Source organism: Vulpes lagopus, chromosome 7, assembly GCF_018345385.1.
Source record: "Vulpes lagopus strain Blue_001 chromosome 7, ASM1834538v1, whole genome shotgun sequence".
Lineage (NCBI taxonomy): Eukaryota > Metazoa > Chordata > Mammalia > Carnivora > Canidae > Vulpes > Vulpes lagopus.
The window spans coordinates 109,854,453-109,874,590 of record NC_054830.1 but is presented as its reverse complement, the minus strand read 5'-3'; the positions used below and the strand labels follow the sequence as shown (position 1 = coordinate 109,874,590).

Genomic DNA, 20,138 nt, shown 5'->3' with positions numbered 1-20,138 from the left:
CTGAGCCAGGCCCTGCTTTACACATATAAGCATGTATACACACATACCCCTTCAGGAACCCTCTAGCCATCCTGTTCTGCAGAAGAAGAGATGGAGAGATGAATGCGCTTGCTCAGATCAAGTACCTTCTCAATTGAGAACCCTAGAGTAGAATCCAGGTATTTAACCATTTTGTTACACGCAAACAGCCTGTGACATGTTTTCTGGCACTGAGTTTGGGCTTGAGAAAATCCTAACAACTGACCACGCAGAGCTAGAGTCAGGTCTAACCAGAAGGTGGTACCCCAGTTCCTCAATCTTGCTAGATAAGCCTCCCCAGACTTTGTGAATGAAGGCCAAGGAAGAAGAGGTTGCAGTGACTCCCCTTGAGCTCATATTTCTTTCTTGTTGCAAAAAGTGCTTATTTCTGCATTCATCATCTCCCTCTTTGTTGTGTAGACAATCTACCCTGCCAGAGGATTTGTGCTGTTATTAGGAGTTTGTTTATTATTAGATTTATTTCTCCTATAAGCAAATGTGTTCACAACATTCCATCGGGGGATATTTTTAATTGTCACATAAATGTCATCTTACTTAAATTGAGTATTTATCTTTACATACACGGGTAGTGGGGAGGGGGAAGGAAAGAAAGAATAAACAACTTTAAGTCTTGGAGAGGGACAGGTCTCCGTTCACAACTCACCCATGTGTCTTCAAAGCCAAAGGTGAGTTGAAAAAATTATTGGATTATCTTTGAGGGGCAGCCAAAAGGGAGAGGGAAAGAAAAGTTGGCAACGATGCTTTTGGGGATGTGGACCCAGGCTCCCAAGTCTCTCTACCAAACCCAGCCTGAGACCAGACCTCCTCCTCCTCCTCAGCTGGGAGCATCCGGAGAAGGCTGCAGCTTGCCCCCCACACCTCCCCATCCAGGAGGCCAGCCCAGCTCCTTCCTCGAGAGAAGGTGAGCGCGGCGGGCGCAGCGGGTTGGGTGGGTGTGGCCCGCGGCTCCGGGAACCGACCCAAGGCCCCGCCACCGCCCGCGAGCCGCCCGACAGCCCGCCTGCCTGGCGAGCGCAAGCGCTTCTTCCAGAAACTGCGAGGATCCGAGCGCACTGTTTGTGCACCACAAGGTCAAGTCGGGAAGTGGAGCCGGAGGAGGAGGGGCGAGGAGGCGAAGGGTGGGGAGAGGGGCGCCCCGCTTCCTCGCCAAGTGCCAGCCCTTGGAAGTTGCCACCTCGGTTTTTAACCCTTTAGGGGTAATGGGAAGGTCGAGGTGGGGGGAGGAAGGGGACACCGCGGGGCAAACTCCTACAGGGACAGGGACAGGGACGAGCAGCTACCCACCCACCCATCACTGCGTTCCCCACCCCCCGGAAATGCGGGGCAGAGCTGGGAGCCCGGAGGCACCCGGGCGGGGGAGGGGGCCACGAACCCGAGAGGGACCCTCTCCACGGACCGCCCCTCCTTCTTTGAGGTCGCCCACAATTTCAAGTTTCCCCCGCCCGGGATGTTAGTTTCCATCTGCTGTGGGTGGGGGAGGAGGGCCGCGCCCCCTCCCCCAGACTCGTGCGCGCGCCCCTCCCCTCCGCTCCTGCCAGCACTTTCGGCTCACTTCTGGCGCTGCAAAGCGCCACGCGATTTATTCGATTCGCATTTTTAAACTAGCGATTCGGGAGCAGGGCCTAGGGCGAGGGTCTTCCAGCCTTGGAGCCCCGGGAGGCGGGGTGCTCAGTGCAAACCTCGTTCCCTCCGCGAGTGTCGCCTTCAGGCTGTTATTTGCAAAGAAACGTCTTTTTGACGCAGGGAGAAATGGCAAATTTTAAGTACGTCATTAATATGGCGCCAAAAGATTTTTTTAAGTATAAGCTTGCTTTTTTTTTTTTTTTTTAAGGTTGCGGGGGGCGCCGCCCGGGTCTGGGGCGCGAAGGGGGCGGAGTGTGAGCAGAAAGTGTGAGTGAGAGAGTGGAGGGGCGGGGTATCTGTGTGAGTGTGTGAAGTGTGAGCAGACCTGATGGGACTTGCACGGGCGCAGCCGCCGCTCGGGCCCGGCCCTGGGGACAGGGCGGGCTGGGGGCGCCCCAGAGCCCATGGGGAGTCTGGGCCCGAGGTGCAGGCAGACGGGCAGACCGGCAGAGCACCCTCCCCCCGAGGCCTGCAACGCTACCTGGACCCGCTGCCGGAGCCAAACAACTGGGCGGGGGTGGGGCGGGCGGCGGGGGGTGTCAGGAGTGGAGATCCGAGTGAATAAGAAAAAAGTGGCTACTCCCCCTCCCTCGCTCCTCCCGCCCGCCCCCACCCCACCCCCACCCCAACACATTTTTTTTTTTCTAAAGAGATCACAAGGAAGTCTTGGTTTAAAAAGAAACAGAAACATACACAGGGGGATTGGTGAATGGTGCCGACCGCGGCCATCGCAGTTGGAGGCTTTTTTTGGGGGGGGGCGGTGAGTAGCGTCCATGGAGTTACTTTGCGCCCATTTCTAGCGGCAAGGGCTTAGGTCCAGCGGGCTGACCGTCCCCAGCAGGGGTGCGGGGCCGGGGACGCCACGGGCCCGGCCGCCTCCCTCGCCGCGACCCCGGATGGATGCGCGCCCCCCGCCCGCCCGCGCCGGCCCCAGGAGCTCCGGGTTTCGGGAGCATCCTTCCCGCGCCGGCCCCCGCCGCGGCGCGTAGTCCAGGGCAGCGCCCCTCGGAAGGGCACCGCGGAGGAAGGTAAGATCCAGCCCCCAGCGATGGGCCCTGCGCATCTCCACGGCGTTATTTTGTGTTTTTGCAACAGATCTGCCAGCGCTCCTCGCTCCCTCGCTCTCGCTCGCTCTCTCTCTCTTGCTCGCTCGCTCCCTCTCTCTCCTGCTGGCTGCCTGTTCTAGGAAGCCAGGGCGCGGAGGGGGGGGATGCACAGCACAGGGGAGAGAGATTGCGCATGTTGGTCAGTCCTGTTTTAAAGAGTACATTGCGGGGAGGCTGAGAGGGGCGCATGCAACAACAACTTTTGGAAGGGTGAGCTTGGCGACCTTCTTTATTAATGACTGCGGCAAAGCGCCCCCGGGCCGGTGAGGGGGCGCGGGCGGGCGGGGGCGCGCCAGGGCTGCAACTTGCCCCGCGGGCTCCGGCCGCGCGGAGGGGCTGCGGCGGGAGACAGCAGTGGTGGGGAGGTCGTTCTGCCGGGGACGGGGGTTCGGAGGACCTGGAGCTATCTGCCCTCCTGTCGCCCTGAGTTTCATTTTGTTGATACGCAGCACGTCCGGCCTCCGAACCGGGCTGAGCCGGTGCACATGACTCCGCGCTGGGCTCACGTGCAGCGGGTCCGGTCCCAGACACCTTCCGGGGGCCACCGCCTCCGCCCTGTCGCCCCCTCTCTGGGCTGGGTGCACGCGGGCGCTGCACGCGGGGGCAGCATGCTCAGCTCTCGGGCGCGGAGGCTCTGCACAAATTAAACAGTGTTTTGGAGGGGCGGGGGACACCCTTTCCAGGTGAGTGTGCCGGGTGTGCAGCTCCGGCGTACGGGGCGGGGGCTGGGGTCGGGGGCGGCCCCCCCCTGCGGGGCTGCGCGGGAGTCCGGCGGGGGAGAAGCGCCGGGAGAGTGGAAATGTACCGGCTGTGGCCGGAGCGGCGGGTGCGCGCCCGCGGGGCGACGGCAGGGGGCGTGGCCCTTGTTTACCTTCTCCCAACTCTGCCGGTTCGCGTCCCGCTTCGGGGACGGTACTGCAGTCCCCTGTCCTCCGCCTCCGTCCCTGCGCCCTGGGTGGTACCGGGGAGATGTAGGCAAGTGGTAGTCCCAGCCTGGGACATACACACCTGACCCTCAAATAAGTGACATTGCAGCCCCAGCCCCCACCGAGCACCGCTGCAGTCCTTCTCCCGGATCCCCAGCCGCGCCCCGCCCCCGGCAGTGGCATCTTCCCGGCCTCACCTCCTTCCTCCCTCTTTCCCTCCCTCCTTCCCACCCACTCGCCTGCGCCTGCGGAGCGGCTCCCTCCCGCTTCCTCCCCGCCTGGGTGCAGACTTGTGGCTCCCTCCGGTCCTTCCCGCCTATCCCTGGGCCCGAGACACTCTTCTCCAGGCCAAGGGATGAGAAGGGGTCAGCTTGGCGATTCGTAGCCGTTACATCAGAAGATGGGGATGTCTGCGAGACAGGCAGGAAGGCTTGGCGGTGGCTTCCAGAGGCCCAGGACACCCCCCGCACACCCGGTCTCCCGCCCCACGCAGCTGCCCACTTCACTGCCCCGGAGGCCCAGTTCCTCTACCCGCCTCACCCAAGCACCCCGCCCCCCCGCCCTCGGCGTCTAGCCCGCCGCCCGGGCCGCACCGCGTCTTGCCCTTCCTTCGCCTGGGCCGGAGCCCCCCGCGGCCACCTCCGGCTCCTCCTCCCGGCTCCCGCGGTCGGAATCACGCCGGCGCGCCTCCAGCCTGCGCTCCCGCCGACCGCCTCCAGGGGCAGGCTGGAGGCGCGCCACCCCCTCCCAGTCCTCTCAGCCTCCGCCGCGGGCTGGGACGGTTTTTTTTTTTTTTTTTTTTCCCCTTTTCTTTTTTTTTTTTTTTTTCTTTTTGTAACCACCTTGTCTGCAGGTCTCGTGCCCGGGGCTGGTGGGGGCGGGAGGGGCCGTGTTTCCCTTTGCCCCGAGCCAAGGGCGCGCTGCACCCGTCGACTCTGGTCTCTGCGGATTTCCAAACCTTGCTCGCGCGCTTAGCACCTCTCGCTCATCCACTGCGGGCACAAAGTTTTTACCCAGGGGCTGAGTTTGCAGGGGGTCGTCGGGAGGCTTCCCGTCTGCGCTCGGGAGCGGCGCTAAGGGGGACTGGGGAGCGGCGAGAGGGCACGACTGGCCTGCCGCCCTGCCTTTGTTGGAAGGGGGAGGAGCCCCGAGCTTTGAGCCCTGACTCGCCGGCAGGACGTCCCCTTAACATTTTATGTTTGCAAACTGAATCAGGGGCCCAGGTGGTGGTATGGCCGCCTGGCCCCTCCTCCGGCAGTGGCATTAACTCCCTCCCTTCACTGGTAGTATTCCCAGTAGGACATTTGGCAAAAGGGCCGTGCAAGGAGCTGCCAACCGGACCTGGCCCTGTTTCCTGGGTTCCCAGGGTGCTGGCTTCTCCCCTACCCTGACTTCCTCTCTCACCTTCGGGCCCCAAGTGAACGCACCATCCCTCCAGTCTCTTCTTCCTCAGGCGGGTTGGGACTTGCAGAGCGATGTAACAAGCAGAGGAGAAAAATAACAACAGAATAACTGTAAGGGGAAGGAATGAGTAATAAAGCCGACCCAGGCAGGGAGGATGGCTTTCATGTTTAAGAGATGCTATTTGCTTTTTAGGTCACAGGCTGCAAAACAGGCTTTGATCCGAAGTGGGCGAATAATTTATTGAGAAAGTTTGCATGGTAGGGGGGAGAAAGGGGGTGTTTGTTTGATCTGGAGTCCTCTCAGTTGTCCCAAGTGCTGTTTGTTGGGTGTTGTTTGGAGTGGAAAAGCATTTGGTTCTACAGCAAGTCCCTAGAAAAGGGAAGTCCTCACCCCAGGCAGCAGGACTGCAGTGAATGTTGGTTTTGAAACTGTTTGGCCAAAGGTCTCTCCAGCACTTTTGGAGATGAAGTGTTTAAGGACAGAGTTGTTTGGACTTGGGATGCAGCAAATGTTTTCAGAACATTTCCCATCCAGCATGCTTCTCCTTTGGTTAAATTGTATGGCTAAATGGCCAGTAACACTAGTTCAAGAGAGCTTCCTCCTGGCTTTTATTGACACCTGACGTGGGACTGCTGGTCCCAGCCCCCAAGGTGCACCCCAGAATCCTGAGGGTAGACCTGACTACCACATCCTTGAGGTGCGGTGGGGTGGGGTGGGGGATGGGTAGAGTGTTCTGGTTAACTGGAGTTCCAAGTAATGGGGAGGTAGTTGTCTTATATCCGAGACCAGATTCAGTGACTTCCGGTCCAAATTCTTCACGACTCATCCAGCATACTCTTTTGCAGACTTCACAGTTAGTTCTGCCCTAAAGTGTTTGAGAGGAAAGGCCAGGATTGTGAGGAGGGGGTACCCCTGGCCTGCTTTGTCCTCTGTCCACATAGGACGTGTGTGTGTGTGTGTGTGTGTGTGTGTGTGTGTGTCTCACACAGTTTAGGAACCCAGGAAGGTTCTCAGATAACCCATAGGAATCTGGAGTACCCCAGCCACACTCTGGGGTTATAGGCCTGTGCATGGTAGCCCAGTGGGGGGCAGGGTACCCCCACCTAGAGTCAGGTAGCCTGGGTTTGAATGCTAGCTATGCATTCGCCAGCTGTGACAGTTGCTTTGTGCCTTACTTTATTCATTTGCAAGTGGGGTTACTAGCAGTACCTTGCCATGATGGGTAGCTGGATTAAGCAGTATATTGCATAAAGGTTAAACCCAAAACTAGGCATGTGGTAAGCATGTGATTAGTATTGGTGATTTCTATTATTATTAATGATGTGGAGAGGGCCCAAATGCAGCTTTGACCTTTGATCTCTCCCCTTTAGGCTAGGCCAGAGAGCCAGCTCCCTTCTCTGAAGAAGGGATTGGAAGGACCCTGCAGTTGCCAATGGTCATCCTTCTCTGGGAGCGAGCGGAGTGAGCTTTGCCCTCTTCTGAGGTGGAGGGTAGGGTGAGAAGTTGCCAAAGGACAAAATAGACAAAGCCCCATTCATTCTTCCAGGACCCCCTAGGTATGTCCCCAAAACTGGGTTTGGGGTGCTGGGTGTGGGCAGTATGTTCCAGGGGAGCTGGGTACCCTCTGGGACACTTGGAATTGCAGGTGGGCAACGGTGAGTGTCGGAGGAGGGCTTAGGCACCCTGTGCCTGGAGAAGCAAGTTTCAGGACCTGTATGTACAAAATCATTTTTGTAATGGCAATTACCGTCCCCGGAAAGGCATTAAAGTTAATGAGAGATAGGAAAGAGTGGGGCTCTGACCCCCACTTAAAGCGGTTTAAGAGCGTGCAGCTCTTGTTTTCTGAATGTCTGGCCTTCCCGACACAAGGAGGCTCTGAGGACAGGTTTTCCAGCCGAAATATCATTAAATTGTATTAGCATCTTATTACACACACGCCTAAGCGGTCTGCCTCAGACAGGGAGAGTTTTTGTTTCTCTTTGAAAGATTGTGTCTGGAATGGTAAATTGCCTGCTTGAAAGCTGTTCCCCCCACCTCCTTTTTTTAAGGAGGAAGACGGAGTCCTGCTGTGTGTGGTGGCGGGCAGGGCAGGCCTGGTGGCCCCCAGAGAGGAGAGGCCGGAGGCCAGGTTGGGATGTTTTAACTGCCCAGGGAGCGGCTGCGCTAGCAGACCTGAAAGGCCCACTGTTCCCAGGGTCAGCTGGAAGAGCGTTAATGGAAGCCTAGGGTGTTTATTTGAGTTTATTTGCGGAGAGGTCTTTAAAGGGGGCTGGCATTGGGCATTGGTGTTTCAAGTCCAGACCCAAGGCCCCCACTAAGACCAATGGCTAGTGCTGCCAAGAAAACATCTGCCACCAAATTGCTGCCCTATTACTGAGTTGACATTGATCATTAGCCAGGAGCCCAACCAAATAAAGCCTCCTGGAAAATGTGTGAGGTTAAGATGGGGAAAGCAGGCTGTGAAAACAGGACGAAATGTTGGCCTGGGGTGTTTGTTCCTGCAAGCTGCAGGCAGGCCAGCTGGGCTGTGCGCTCCCCACACTACTCCAGGGAGGGGACAAGAACATACTCGGCACTCCCTGTATATATCAAGCCCCTATTGTGTGCTGGGCATGACATGATGGAGCCTTGGGGCTCCAGCCGAGATCCAGACAGATGCACTCCTTACTGTCCTCTCCAAAGGAGAAAGACATTCAACAAGTTGATCTATAGACGGTAATTGCGGTGGATGCTCTGAAGATGTTGAATAACGATGTTGTGGGCTTTCTTTAGATAAGGTAACTGGCATAGACTTCCTTGACATTTAAGCTGAAATGTGAAAGATAAAAAGTCAGACATGCACAGACTACACAGAACCTTCCAGGCAGAGAGCACACCCTGTGCACAGGTCCTGAAGCATGGAATATTTGACTTATTTCAGGAGATGAAAGAAGACCAGTGTAGCTAGAAAGTGGTGAGGAAGGGTATAGTGGTCCGTGTGAACTGGTTGAGGTGGGGAGGGGCCAGATCATGTAGGATATTGTGGCCAAGAGGTTGATTTTTGTCCTTTGATCAGCAGGAAGCCTTTGAAAGATTTTAGAAAGGGGTATGACATGATCTGATTTATGTTTTTTTAAAGGTCATTCTGGCTGCTGTGTGGATTCTAGATGGTGGGAGCTGGGAGATAAATGGGAAATCCAGGCAAGAGATGGGACTGGTTTAGGCCAGGGTGGTAGCAGTAGGGACACAGGGAAAAGCGATGGCTTCACTATACATTTTGGAGGGAGAGTCCACTGGATTTGCCACAGGTTGGCTTTGGGGCAGAAATTGCACAGAAAGGCTGTGGGCTGCTTCTCTAAAGGAACTCTAGGACACCCACGCACCCAGAGGAGAGCTTCTTCTCTTTGCCTCCATGCTGGGGATGGTGTGGGAGGTGCAAAGGGAAGGAAGGGGGGTGTCTTTCTTTCCTAGACTCTCTTTTACAGGGAGTGCCTCAGAAGCACTCCTGTCCCCCCCCCCCAAAGTAAGTGCCTTATGACACTGGGGTGTTCTCCCAGTGGAAACCTTGCTTTGGGAGAGATTGAAGGGATGGGGGAAAGAGAAAACCAGAGGTCAAGACCCAGTTGTCAGTACCCACCAACCCAACCTGGATTTCTGCTTTGGTGAAGGAGTCCTCCAAGTCTCCTAGCTCAGTTGGAAGGAAGTGGTTCAAGGGACAAAGGGCTTTTCCATAGGAGAGCCCAGGCCTCATTTGGAGCTTTCTTAGCCACCACCAGCGGAGGCTTACCTGCGGCGAGAAGGTCTTTGGAACAGACTTGGTTCAAAGGAAAGAAGCTTCACTCACAAAACAGTAGCTTCCCTCTAAAGCCTAGTTATTATTCCAATTAAGCCACATGAAATCTGCTCCCTTAATAACAGCCTACCCAGGAGAACTCTGGAGTGTTTCCACAGAGGGCAGGTTGGACAGGGAGCCGACTGAGGGTGGGGTGCAGGTCTGCACACTGACAGGTCTCTTGGGACAGGGCCCTAGGCAGCAGGAAACCGCATTACCAGAAGGGCATTAGCAGTCAAGGAGTCCTGTTCCTGGTGGCCTTACCTACTGTACAGGAGCCCCTTGTAGGTGCTGGTGGGAGGTCTCCTCACCTCGCCCAAGATTATCATGGTATAACTAGCACCCGTAAGGAGAGCCAGCCACTGTGCATAGGGCTTTATGCTGCTTGCGTTTATTCTCACCAGCTGATGTGTTTAGTTGGCCCTCTCAAAGTGTTTTAAAAATTCTGAGTCAGTTGCCAACATTGGAAGTTCAGGAGACTTCTGTAAAAATCCAGAACAAATTCTTGTCCTGTGGAGGTATGTCTTTTCCAAGGTCCCTGGTCTTTTGCGAGGTAGAGCTAGGATTTGAACTCAACACCCCTGAATCCAGAGCTCCTGCTTTTCTCCTTTGGGAGATGCTGGCTTGGAGGTACCCTCTTTGTTGGAATTGGAGACACGTGGGATCCATGGGCAGGATTGCAGGAAAAAACAAGTGGCTGTGTTTATAGCACTTGTCTTCCTCCTCCTCTGTCTGCCACCTGTGAGAGTGCTGGGCTGGTAAGATGCAGGCCAGCGTCAGGGCCCTATCATAGTCCTCTTTGTCACACTCAGACCCTGGGGAAAGCAAGGATGCCAGCTGTGGGTGCCAGAGCGCTATTGCCCCATTCCGTCCATGACCTGGGCCACAGGGCTGCTCGTACTCTGCTGCACAGAGCCAGAGTAGTCTAAAGGTCAAGGGCATATGTTCCTGAGCCAGATACACTTCTTACAAGCCCTGTGATCTCAGGCAAGTCACTTAACTTCTGTATTTCCTTTTCCTCGTCTGCAAAAGGGAAGCAGCCATCATGCCCACTGGCAAAGAAGGGCTGTTCTGGGGGCTCCCTGAGATCCCTGTGTACTAGGGCATCCTGCTTCTGCCACAATGAGTGTTTAGCAATTGAACTTCCTGGCACCCGTGCAACTGGTGTCCTCAGGGTTCCACCTGCCCCTTTGGAGCTGGCTGCGAGCAGCCCTGGTGACTCTTTCTGCCATCCTGATCCTGCTGTTAGGGGACCCCGGAGTGGGGAGGAGCTCTTGGCTGAAGTCAGGTCTGAGTGAGGCAGGAGGGTCCTGGTTTGTTCAGAGGTCAGGATAGTCACGCCCCACCTTAGAGAGCTAATGTTCTCTTGTCTCTGCAGGGCCACAGGAAGATAAAGGGAAACCCAGGGCTTGGCACCAATAGGCTTGGAGTGGGTGGCAGTGGCAGGCGGCCCGTGTGAGCCCAAGCAGAGATGGGGAACCTGGTTGGCCTGTAGCTGGGCTGGGCAGTGGGACTTTCTCTTTGCTGACACTGGCTCTTTGCCCTTTGTCACGGGCAGTGAGGCAGCCCAGGTTCCAGACTAACAGGGACGAGGTAGAAAATGCTTCAGGTCCCGAATCCCAGATCTGTTCTCACACTGGGACTCTGCCACTGTGAGAGCCCAGGCAGCTGAACAAGCCACTTGGAGTATGCTTCCCCTCCAAGAGGAGACCGAAGCAGGCGCTGCCACCCCAGACTCTGTAGGATCCGAGGAAATACTGGGTGAGAGAGCCCTCCCCACAGGCAAGAGCTCACAGGACACAAAGGCAGCTCAGCGTGGGCTCAGGGATAAGACCATGTGGATTCAAAGCTCAGTTCAGACAGTGACTAGCCGGACAAAGTCTTGCACGTCGCTAGTAAGGGAAGCCAATAGCTCACAACTTCCAAGGTTGTTAGGAACATGAGCTGAGCCAGTGTTGGCAGCAGAAGGAGCTCAGTGTGGAGAGCTGCCTTTCTTACCTTGAAATACTATAAAATACTATAGTTAAGATAAAGTTGGTTTGTAGTCGTATTAGGAGAAGGACATTACAGGAGGGAGGACAGCCCAGCCTAGGGCCAGTCACCCTGGGCCTGGTGCGTCTCAGGGATCCAGCTTAGAGCCTCCCTGTCCTTACTCGTTTTCCACACTCCTCTGCCCACCACCCTCAGGATGTGCCCTCAGTGCTGTCTGAGCTGGCTGGTCTCTAAACTCAGATGGCACAGTCCCTCTGGAAGAATCAATCTTGCTTCCCCTTTCTGGCCCACTCCCAGGGCTCCCGTGGGTGGGTAGAGAGAGAGTGTGAGGCTGGCTGGGGAGAAGGTTAGGGCAATGCCTTGTTCTCATTCTTCCATTGCACCAGGGTGAGTATGGGGAGGTAGGTTATTGGGCAATTTTTTCTGAGAGACTCAGGATTTCCCAAGCCTCCCAGAAGTATAATGGGGCCTGCCTTTTGTTGCAGATGGAAGAGAAGAGGCGAAAATACTCCATCAGCAGCGACAACTCTGACACCACTGACAGTAAGGCCTTCCATTTGGGGTTCCTACAGGGAAAGCATTTGAATAATTCTCAGGCCCACAGGCCCGGATGGGGGGAGGCTGACCCATGGTCTCAATGTTGATGAAAGCATAAATCAGGCCAGGCCATTATGCTCCTAAGATGGTCCCCACACTTCCGTGGTCTCCAGAGCCTTGCTGTGTTCTTTACCCCCTAGGTCTCAATCCCATGTGTTTTGTTCTGGTTGGAAAAGATCATATCCCCTTTGGGTCTTTGCATTTGCTGCTCCAGGCTGCAAGAAACACATCCCTCTCTCTCTGGCCCTTATTTTAAATCAGGATCCTATAGAAATTCTCTACACAAGAGACAGAAAAACTATTAAGTTTTTTTTATAATTACCTAATAGAAATATCATTTCCTAATTAGCAGAAAGCTCCTTGATAAGAGGGGTTATGTCTAACTCATTGCTGTGTCCCCAACTAAATCAGGTATATAATAGATGTTCAGTAAATGTTTGTCAGAGGCAATAGAATCTTAGAGGTAGACTTGTAAGTGGGCCAGGTGAGGAAGCCGGACATCTTCTGAGGGTCGCAGGGATTGTGGAGGAGAAAAAAGGGTTTAAAGAGCCTCTTCTCAAATTTGGGGGGAGATAAGGGAGGTGATAAGGAGATAAGGTGAGAGCTTTTCTCATACAGCTCTTCCCAGATGCCCCAGGAACCTGGGCCTGTGTGAGCTGGTTGAGTAAGGAATTCCATTCTGCCCTACCTGTGGAGGCGAGGTACACTGCCAAGAGGATCCCACCTAGCACTGCACCCTGTGGGGAGCCCACACTGCCAGGGAGGCTGGGCCTGGAGCCCTGCAGCTCTGCACCTCAGTTTGTTCACACAGGTGGTGAGCAGCTGGGATCTGGGAAATCTCCAAGGCTGCTTAGAGCTCTTAGAGTCCCATAGCTGCTCCCTCAGCCCCCAAGAGTCTGAGGACAGATGTACCAAGGATGGCCTGCCATTCCCAGCCCCTTCCCTACCTCCGGGTCTCATTTCACTGTCCTTTGGGGTCTGTGTGCTCAGCTTGGCTCTGGTGTCTAACCTGGCCATCCCTTCCTCCCTGTGGCAGGAGATCACAGCATCCGGCCCGGCCCTCTGTGGCCGCAACCACACTGGCTGTGGCTTGTCTCGGTAGAGCCAAGAGGAACTGCATCCTCTGCTACTAACTTCGCTGCAGGCAGAGGAACCCCTGAGGGTCAGGCACCCACAAGAGCAGGTGTCTGGGCAGCTGCAGCAGAGCTGCGCCAGGCTGCAGCATTCTCCCTTCCCTCCAGCCACTGCCAACCCCCCACCAGCATACCTACCCGGGGCTGCTGCTCCTTGGATCCACAGGTAGAGGCTGCAGTCCTATAGTCCAGCAAGGGCCTCAGAGTCCAGCAATACTAGCTAATGTTCCTTGAGGCTGCACTCGGTGCTGGGGACTCCGCTAAGCCTTTACAGGCATGGCATCACTTAATTCTCACAACTTTTTGCCCCCAGAGGGGTTAAGTCATTTGCCTGGGGAGACAAGCTAGTAAATGGGTTTATCTTATTTTACTTTTATTTTTTTTAATTTATTTTATTATTATTATTATTTATTTATGATAGTCACAGAGAGAGAGAGAGAGGCAGAGACACAGGCAGAGGGAGAAGCAGGCTCCATGCACCGGGAGCCCGATGCGGGATTCGATCCTGGGTCTCCAGGATCGCGCCCTGGGCCAAAGGCAGGCGCCAAACCGCTGCGCCACCCAGGGATCCCCTTATTTTACTTTTAAAATCTTTCTTTATTTTTTTTAGATTTTATTTATTTATTTATTTATTTATTTATTTATTTATGAGAGACACAGAGAGAGGGAGAGGCAGAGACACAGGCAGAGGGAGAAGCAGGCTCCACGTTGGACTTCATCCCAGGTCTCCAGGATCACACTCTGGGCTGAAGGTGGTGCTAAACTGCTGAGCCATCCGGGCTGCCCAAATGGGTTTATTTTAGAGCAGCATTCTTGCCACTGGCCTTTTGTGCCTCTGTATATTCACTGGGCATCGTCCCGGAGTATCTCCACTTGGGGCAGGAATAAGCGTGGCCACAGAAGGCCTTCTTCACCAAGGAAAAAGCAGAGGACCAGAGAGGGCAAGGGACTTGTCGAAGGTCACATAGTAAGTGGATCCTGAGTCCTGGTTACTGCCGTTTTATCTTCTAAGCCCCTATGCTTGGTGAGTGGAGGAAGGTACTCCTGTCCGCACTGATCCCTGGAGAGGTCCAGAGCAGGGACAGGCGCTCGCAGAGGTTTCCACCTTCTAAACATTCGAACCAGAGCCTGCCTTACAGGTTTCCTGTCCTTGGAGATGGATCGGTGGGTGGGTGGTGTTCCTGGCCTTCCAGGGGCCCCTCATGGGCTGTGTTCTCTCTGCAGGTCACGCTACATCTGCATCAAGATGCTCCAAACTGCCCAGCAGCACCAAGTCGGGCTGGCCCCGGCAGAACGAAAAAAAGCCCTCAGAGGTGGGTAGTGACAAGTGTCTGGGAAAAGCTGAAGCCGTGGTGGGGAAGCCACAGGAGTGGAGCCCTGTGGAGACCAAGGGAGTGCGCCCTGCAGGTGTCTGGGGGTGAGCATTCCTGGCAGAGGGCGCAGGTGTGGCTAAGTGAGACGAATGGGAGGAGGGGGTGTGGATGCCAGTTCCCCCAGCCGTGTAGGTTGTAGTAAAGATGTTCCAGTTGGGCTACACGAGAGGAGCAGCCTTTCAAGGATTGTAAGCGGGGTAATAACAGAGCCTGACGTTTTAATAAAAGGAGGATTTAAAGAAGTGGCCCTGGCCGCCTTGAGGAGAAGGGACCATGCTGGCAAGGGCGGGAGCAGGGAGGACTCCTGCGGTTGTCCAGGGGAGAAGCAGTGGTGGCTGAATGCCGAGTAGTGGCAGTGGAGGAAGAAGCAGTCAGATTTGGGGGAGGCTAAGCCAAGGGCACTGGGATATGTTGATACACGGGCGATGGCTGGGGCTCTCAGGATCATCCAGTTAAGTTATCCGCTCCTTATGCCCGTGTCACAAGCATCCACATTCTAAATCTTCCTTACTTAGACCTGGGATGTTTCTTGTGGCAGGTTGAGGTGTTTGTGACTTCTCGAGCCGTAGAGAAGAGTGCCAGGAGTGGGTAGTGTTGAGCACAAATGGACATCATGATCCTGCTTTTTTGTGGCCCCTGAAAAATCACCTCTAGGGGCCATATCACTCCTTCTTAGGTCCTCAAAGCATTGCACCGAGCACAGAAGAGGCCCTTTGCACAGAAGCTGCAAGAGCACCCAAGAAGCTCAGGGGGTTTGAATCTGGCCCTGAACAAGGTTCAGCCTACAGAGGAGCCAGTAGCTGGGCTGGGCGCTTCACTTTTTTAAATCCTTCTCAATCCTTGTTACAATGGAAATTAAGGATCCCGGGGTAATATAGCCAACACAAGAGGCTCTTGAAACCAACATTGCCAAGGGTGGGAAGGCCCAGAATCTTGAGGCAGAGTCCTTGACATGGGATGGGGGAGGGTACCTTTGTTCTGAGCCTGGAGCCCTCCCTGCTAACCACAGGGGCAGCCATGGCTGTGGGGGCAATCCTGAGCAGCAGTAGTTAGCCAGCCCCTTGGGGACAGTGGGGGCATCTTTTGCAGAATCTTGCATTTGAAAAAAAAATCCCCACATCCTCCTTCCTTGAGCTGGCCTACCCTAGGACTCTCCTTTTGTGTGTGGGTGTGTGTGGTGAGGGTTGAGACCTGATGCCTCGTATCCCCATCCCCCAACCTAGTGTCCTCCTTTGGCCCCATGGGGGAAGGGTAGAGATAGAAGGAGATACCTCTGGAAATGCAGTAAGGACTGGAATAAAAGTTGGGTATTAGGTGGACACGGGATGCTGTTTTGAGGTTCCTGGCACCACCCTCTTGGACTAACCCTGCTCAGTGGGAAGATGGATGTGCTCAAGAGCGCTGGGATGCGGGAGGCCTAGTGTGCTGTAGAGCTCTGGGCGCCTCTGGGACTCCTCTCTGCTCCTCCACCCTCACTCCCCTCTTGCCTTCCTACCCCCTTCTTGAGAGCCACTGGGGCTCTCCAGTTGCTATGGTTGCATTAGTAAAACAATAGCCACCTTTATGTGCCTGCCCCGTACCCAGGAGACAGGAATTCTCTGCCCATTTTGGAGATGAGAAACCTGTCTCAGAATCCTGCCTGCCCCTTCTTTCAGTGGCTGCTCAGGTTGGAGAAGAGTGGGGCCATTCTGGGGGAGCTCCTGGGGCTGGCTGGTTCCCCCCACTCTGCCTGCCCTGCTTTTTCCAAGCACCAGGAGAAGGTGGAGCCGTTTCTCAAGGTAGAGATCCCAGGGGCAGGATTGCCATCTGTACTCTGGATAGGCCAGGGGCTGGGAGGAAACAGGTGTTGGTGAAGGCCAAGAGGAAATAATGATTTGCATGGGGCTGAAAGCTCCACTCCCTCTTGGGTTTTCCAGCACAGAGCCTTTGAACCTTTCTTCACCTAAAAATAGAGTCACATCATTGTAGGGGTGCTGATGCCAAGCCCTGTTGGGGACTGGTTGTGCATGGCCCCGGGTTCGAGCCCAGAGCCCTCTGCAGGCAGCCCTGAGGCCTAACAGAAGACACCATCCCTCAAGTCCTGGGCTCCAGGAGGGCTGAAGAAGCCCTCCCTGCCTTGAACAGTCGCCAAGGACAAGCTTTTCCTTCCACAGCAGGCTGGAATGCAGCCTGTGAGGTTTCCCTCGTCCCCTAAGTGAGGAGGCTGAGCCATAGCCAGCGTAAATTCCAAGTGATCGTGGGGCCGAGAGGAAACCATCAATGAAAGCTTCCAAATTATTTGGCTCATGAGAAGGCAGAGATGAAAAGCAAGGATTTGGCTGCAGATAATGTTTGCACTAAATCTCCTCACTGGGCTGTTCCCCTCTCTTTCTGTGAAGGGGTTGGTGAGGAGGGCCTTTATAGTCTGCTGGGCCTGAGGGCAGAGGGCTTTGGTCACCCTGGTGAAAGGGGATCTGGGAACCCCACCTATCCAGTCCCCAGGAAGTAAGACATCTGTGGGGTGGTTGCCAGGCCGGTCACAGCGTGCTCCCAGTCTGACCCAGGGTCCCAGCCAGAGTACTTGTAAATTGATGTGCATGGTGCAGTCCCCTCCCTGGTGGAGAGCCCCTGGTTCCCTTAGTCTCTTCATTTCTCCATGTGGACAGTGATGGCGGGATTTGATGGCCAGGAGTACTTAGCATAGCAGCAACACCAGTGTGTAGTTCAGCCAAAAGCCACAGTAAGGACTGGGCTTGGGTTTATGCCAAACTGGGCAGCTGCCCCTGTGATGACCTGCCAGGAGATGCCCTTCTCAATGAGTCTAGGGGCTCCCTCCACATGGGAGTGAGGTGCTGTGGGGCAGGAAAAAAAAAGTGCTCTGACCAGGAGTCAGGACCCTGGACAGGGCTGACGCCTTGAGGCCCAGCTTCACTTCTGGCCCCTAACCAGTGGGTGGCCTCCCTCCGCCAGAGTGAAAGTGGGGGTGGGGGGAATACAGGCTCTGTATCACAGCTGAAGGGACAGGCCCAGGGTTCCTGGGAGGCTGGGTTTCTGGTGAAAGTGCACCAAGTCTGAGGTCAGTAGCATCCTTTTGGCAGTAGAGGAAAAAGGTAGAGTTGACCCCAAGGACACGGACTGCTCCCTTCTGCTCTGCCTGCCTGTGGGATCCCAACAAAGCCGAGGTCTGTTCCTTAAGGCTTAAACCAGCAGGCCAATCCCTAAGGAAAGGAAGGCATCAGCCTGCCCTGGGAAGGCGATGCTGGGATATAAAGCATGCCGAGGCCATGGGTTTCTGGCCTGGCTTGTCTGACCAGACAGCATAACCATCCTCGGTGCTTACTGTGAGTCCTATCTCTGAGAATATGATGGAATCATGAAGGTTATTCTTTTTTTTTTTTTTTTTTTTTTTGAAGATTTTGTGTATTTATTCGTGAGAGAGAGAGAGAGGCAGAGACACAGGCAGAAGGAGAACCAGGTTTTCTATAGGGAGCCTGATGCAGGACTCAATCCCAGGACCCCAGGATCATGTTCTGAGACAAAGGCAGACGTTCAACTACTGAGCTACTCAGGTGCTCTGAAAGTTATTCTTTAAATACTAATACCAAGCCCCCGTCCCACCTCCCCCCCAGAAATTCTGACTTAAATGGGCTGAAGTGGGGCCTCAGGTACCTCTACTTTATTTAAAGCCCTTTTGTTGGAAGCCAGGTTTAAGAACTACTGCTACAGTCCTTTCTCCTTAGTTTGCTAAGACAGGAGGTCCTAGTTTGGTCTTTCCTGGAAGGGGGGCCCTGAGGTCAGGGAGGAAGGGGAGGATTTCCAGTCTGGTTCAATGACCTAAGCAAAGGCAGGGAGTGTGGGTGAGGGCAGTCTTCCAGCTGATCCCTCTCTGCCCCCGGTAGCCGAGGACTGAATGTTTCTACCAAGCTGTCAGCCTAGCCGGGGTACGAAGGACAGTTCAGGAGGAGACTGGAGGCCAGCCCTGTGGGTTGGAGGCTGCCATTTGAGGCCGTGTCTTCCTCAGGGCTGGGACAGAGGCAGACTGAAGAGCAGGCCGAGCAGGGCCTGTCTCCTGGGCAGGGTTTTCAGGAAGTCTGAGAGTCCCTGGAAATCAGCCAGTGGGCAGAGCCCTGGGTCTCAAGGACCCGAGAGCTACTGACAGTGATTAAACTCAGCAAGCACTTGAGAACACCCAACAGGCCCAGCTGGGTGCAAGGGAAGAGGGCAGAAAAGGCAGGCCCTGTCCGTGGGGAGCTGGTCCTTTGACTGGTAGCAGGATGCAGGTGCTACACAGGAAAGTGTCTGTTATGAGCGGTGCAGCCAGCTCTGCCACGGAGGAGCTCTGTGACTTTCTCCCTGAGCCTCCAGGTCATCATCTGTAGAGCCCTGCCCTGTCCCCTGCCATGGACTTTCTGTTTGGTGCGAGTCACTATCTTTCCTGAGGCCTGGGGAGCTTGAAGGTGGAGGAAGTGAGTGTAGGTAAAGCTGGCCTCCTAGGGATGGAAGGACGCCTTGATGGTGGGTAGGAGTTGGGATCCAACCGCAAGTTTCCTTTGTAGGCCCTGGTGACAAATAAGTATATTCCTAGACGAGAGAAGAGGGCCTCTCTGCAGTTTCCACAGGGCCCTTTACCAAGTCTCAGCTTCTTCCCCTTGGGAACAGGACCTGAGAGAGAAAGGTGATCCTTGCGCATGAATAGTCTCTGTCAACACCAGGGTGTCCCCCAGACCCACGGTCCATGAAAGTTCCTATAGAAGTCCCCCACCCTGAAAAGGCAGCTAGTGAAGAGTGAGGATGCAGCTTATTGGCTTGACCCATTGTTTTTAAGAGTGGGGGCCTTCTACCCTGGGTGAAGGCATGGGTGGCCAGAATGTGTTACGGTGCAAAGCCACAGGATAAATTTGATGTCTTCCTCGAGGAGCACAGGTGCCATCCAGATGTTTAAAATAATGTATTTTATATTAAAACAGTGATAGCATATGTTGTAGTAAAAGGCAAAATGCCGACAAGCTTGAGAGATAAAACAGAAATCCAAAAAGATTTCATGCTCGTCCTGTGGTTTCAAGCCGTGTTTGCAGCCAGCAGTTCCCCCATCGCCCTGTGGGGCAGGAAGGCAGGCAGTGAGGGGGAGCCCTTCCACTGGGCCCAGTGCCTGCTTTCTTAGATTCCTGCTGCCTTCCTCTGGGGTGGGGGCCGAATCCACTTCTAGTAGTTAGAAACGTTGCTGCTCCCGCCAGCTGGAAAATCCTCCTGGCCTCTGGGGCTTGTCTTGCAAAAGAAGTGTGTGTAATATATTCTTTTAAAGAGCAGGAAGTGCTGTTATCCTTGTGAAAGAGAAAGGGTGTGTGTTTGAGAGAGAGAGAGAGAGAGACACAGAGAGAGAGAGGTCTGACCAAATTAGCCCCGCGGTAGCTTGAATGGGACTGGGCAGAGGGTGGCTATGACACCCCTTCTCTGGTGTTTTATGACTAATTTAAGTAAGTTTGCTCTTGGCTGAGATACTCTTTTTTTTTTTTTTTTAAGATTTATTATTAGCAAGGGGGAGAGGGAGAGAGAATCCCATGCAGACTCCACACTGAGCAGAGCCTGACAAGGGCCTCGACCTAAGGATCCTGAGAACATGACCTGAGGTGAAATCAAGAGTCTATCGCTTAACCAGCTGCAACGGACTCCACCACCCAGGCGCCCCTGGCTGAGATACTCTTTATCAGCTTCTAGCCCAGGAGAGATTTCTTTAAAAAAGCAATACCTGGCTGGTTCCCAGGCAAGACTGCAGGGGTTAAAATATAGCGCAGATCTCAACTAAGTGGTTTGCTTCTTTGAGTCGCAGTTTCACTATCTGTAAAATGGGGATAATAGGGATTAGGTGGGGTTATATGTATATATACAAAGCTTGTAGCATAGGGCCTGATTTAATAGGACAAGTACTTTTTTTTTGAGATTTTATTTATTTATTCATGAGTATATTATTCATATACTCACATAGAGAGAGGCAGAGACACAGGCAGAGGGAGTAGCAGGCTCCATGTAGGGAGCCCGATGTGGGACTCGATCCTGGGACTCTAGGATCACTTCCTGGGCCAAAGGCAGACGCTCAAGTGCTGAGCCACCCAGGTGTCCCAACAATTTTTAAAATCAACTGTAGTTTCTAATGAGAT

General features: G+C 54.5%; 2 protein-coding genes across 12 annotated transcripts in view; one reads left to right on the top strand and one right to left on the bottom strand.

Moving 5' to 3' along the window:
* The first annotated feature begins 984 nt into the window (after positions 1–984).
* The window catches only part of JADE2 (jade family PHD finger 2), a 52,266-nt gene continuing 33,112 nt past the window's right edge, over positions 985–20,138 (top strand). Inside the window, exons 1-4 of one of the 11 annotated variants that reach the window (XM_041761171.1) lie at positions 985–1,109; positions 6,469–6,654; positions 11,387–11,444; positions 13,856–13,944. In XM_041761171.1, the coding sequence (XP_041617105.1) occupies positions 11,387–11,444; positions 13,856–13,944 (147 nt within the window). In that variant the 5' untranslated portion in view covers positions 985–1,109; positions 6,469–6,654. The other 10 variants (XM_041761169.1, XM_041761173.1, XM_041761167.1 and 7 more) reach the window with 10 other exon arrangements.
* On the bottom strand, positions 2,862–8,828 carry LOC121495238 (Wilms tumor protein 1-interacting protein-like). The gene is made up of 4 exons (XM_041762484.1): positions 8,724–8,828; positions 3,934–4,010; positions 3,640–3,719; positions 2,862–3,402 (listed from the first exon to the last, which is right to left on the bottom strand). Exons 1-4 carry the CDS (start codon positions 8,826–8,828, stop codon positions 2,909–2,911), a joined length of 756 nt encoding a protein of 251 aa, XP_041618418.1. The 3' UTR covers positions 2,862–2,908.

Coding starts and splice junctions, on each gene's coding strand:
- LOC121495238 (XM_041762484.1), bottom strand. CDS start 8,828: ATGAGGCCTGGGCTCTCCTATGGAAAAGCCCTTTGTCCCTTGAACCAC. Junction 4,011..8,723: donor TCACCAAAGCAGAAATCCAG/GTTGGGTTGGTG, acceptor GCCCAGGGATAG/GCGGGAAGGACCGGAGGGAG. Junction 3,720..3,933: donor GAGCCGCTCCGCAGGCGCAG/GCGAGTGGGTGG, acceptor GGTACCACCCAG/GGCGCAGGGACGGAGGCGGA.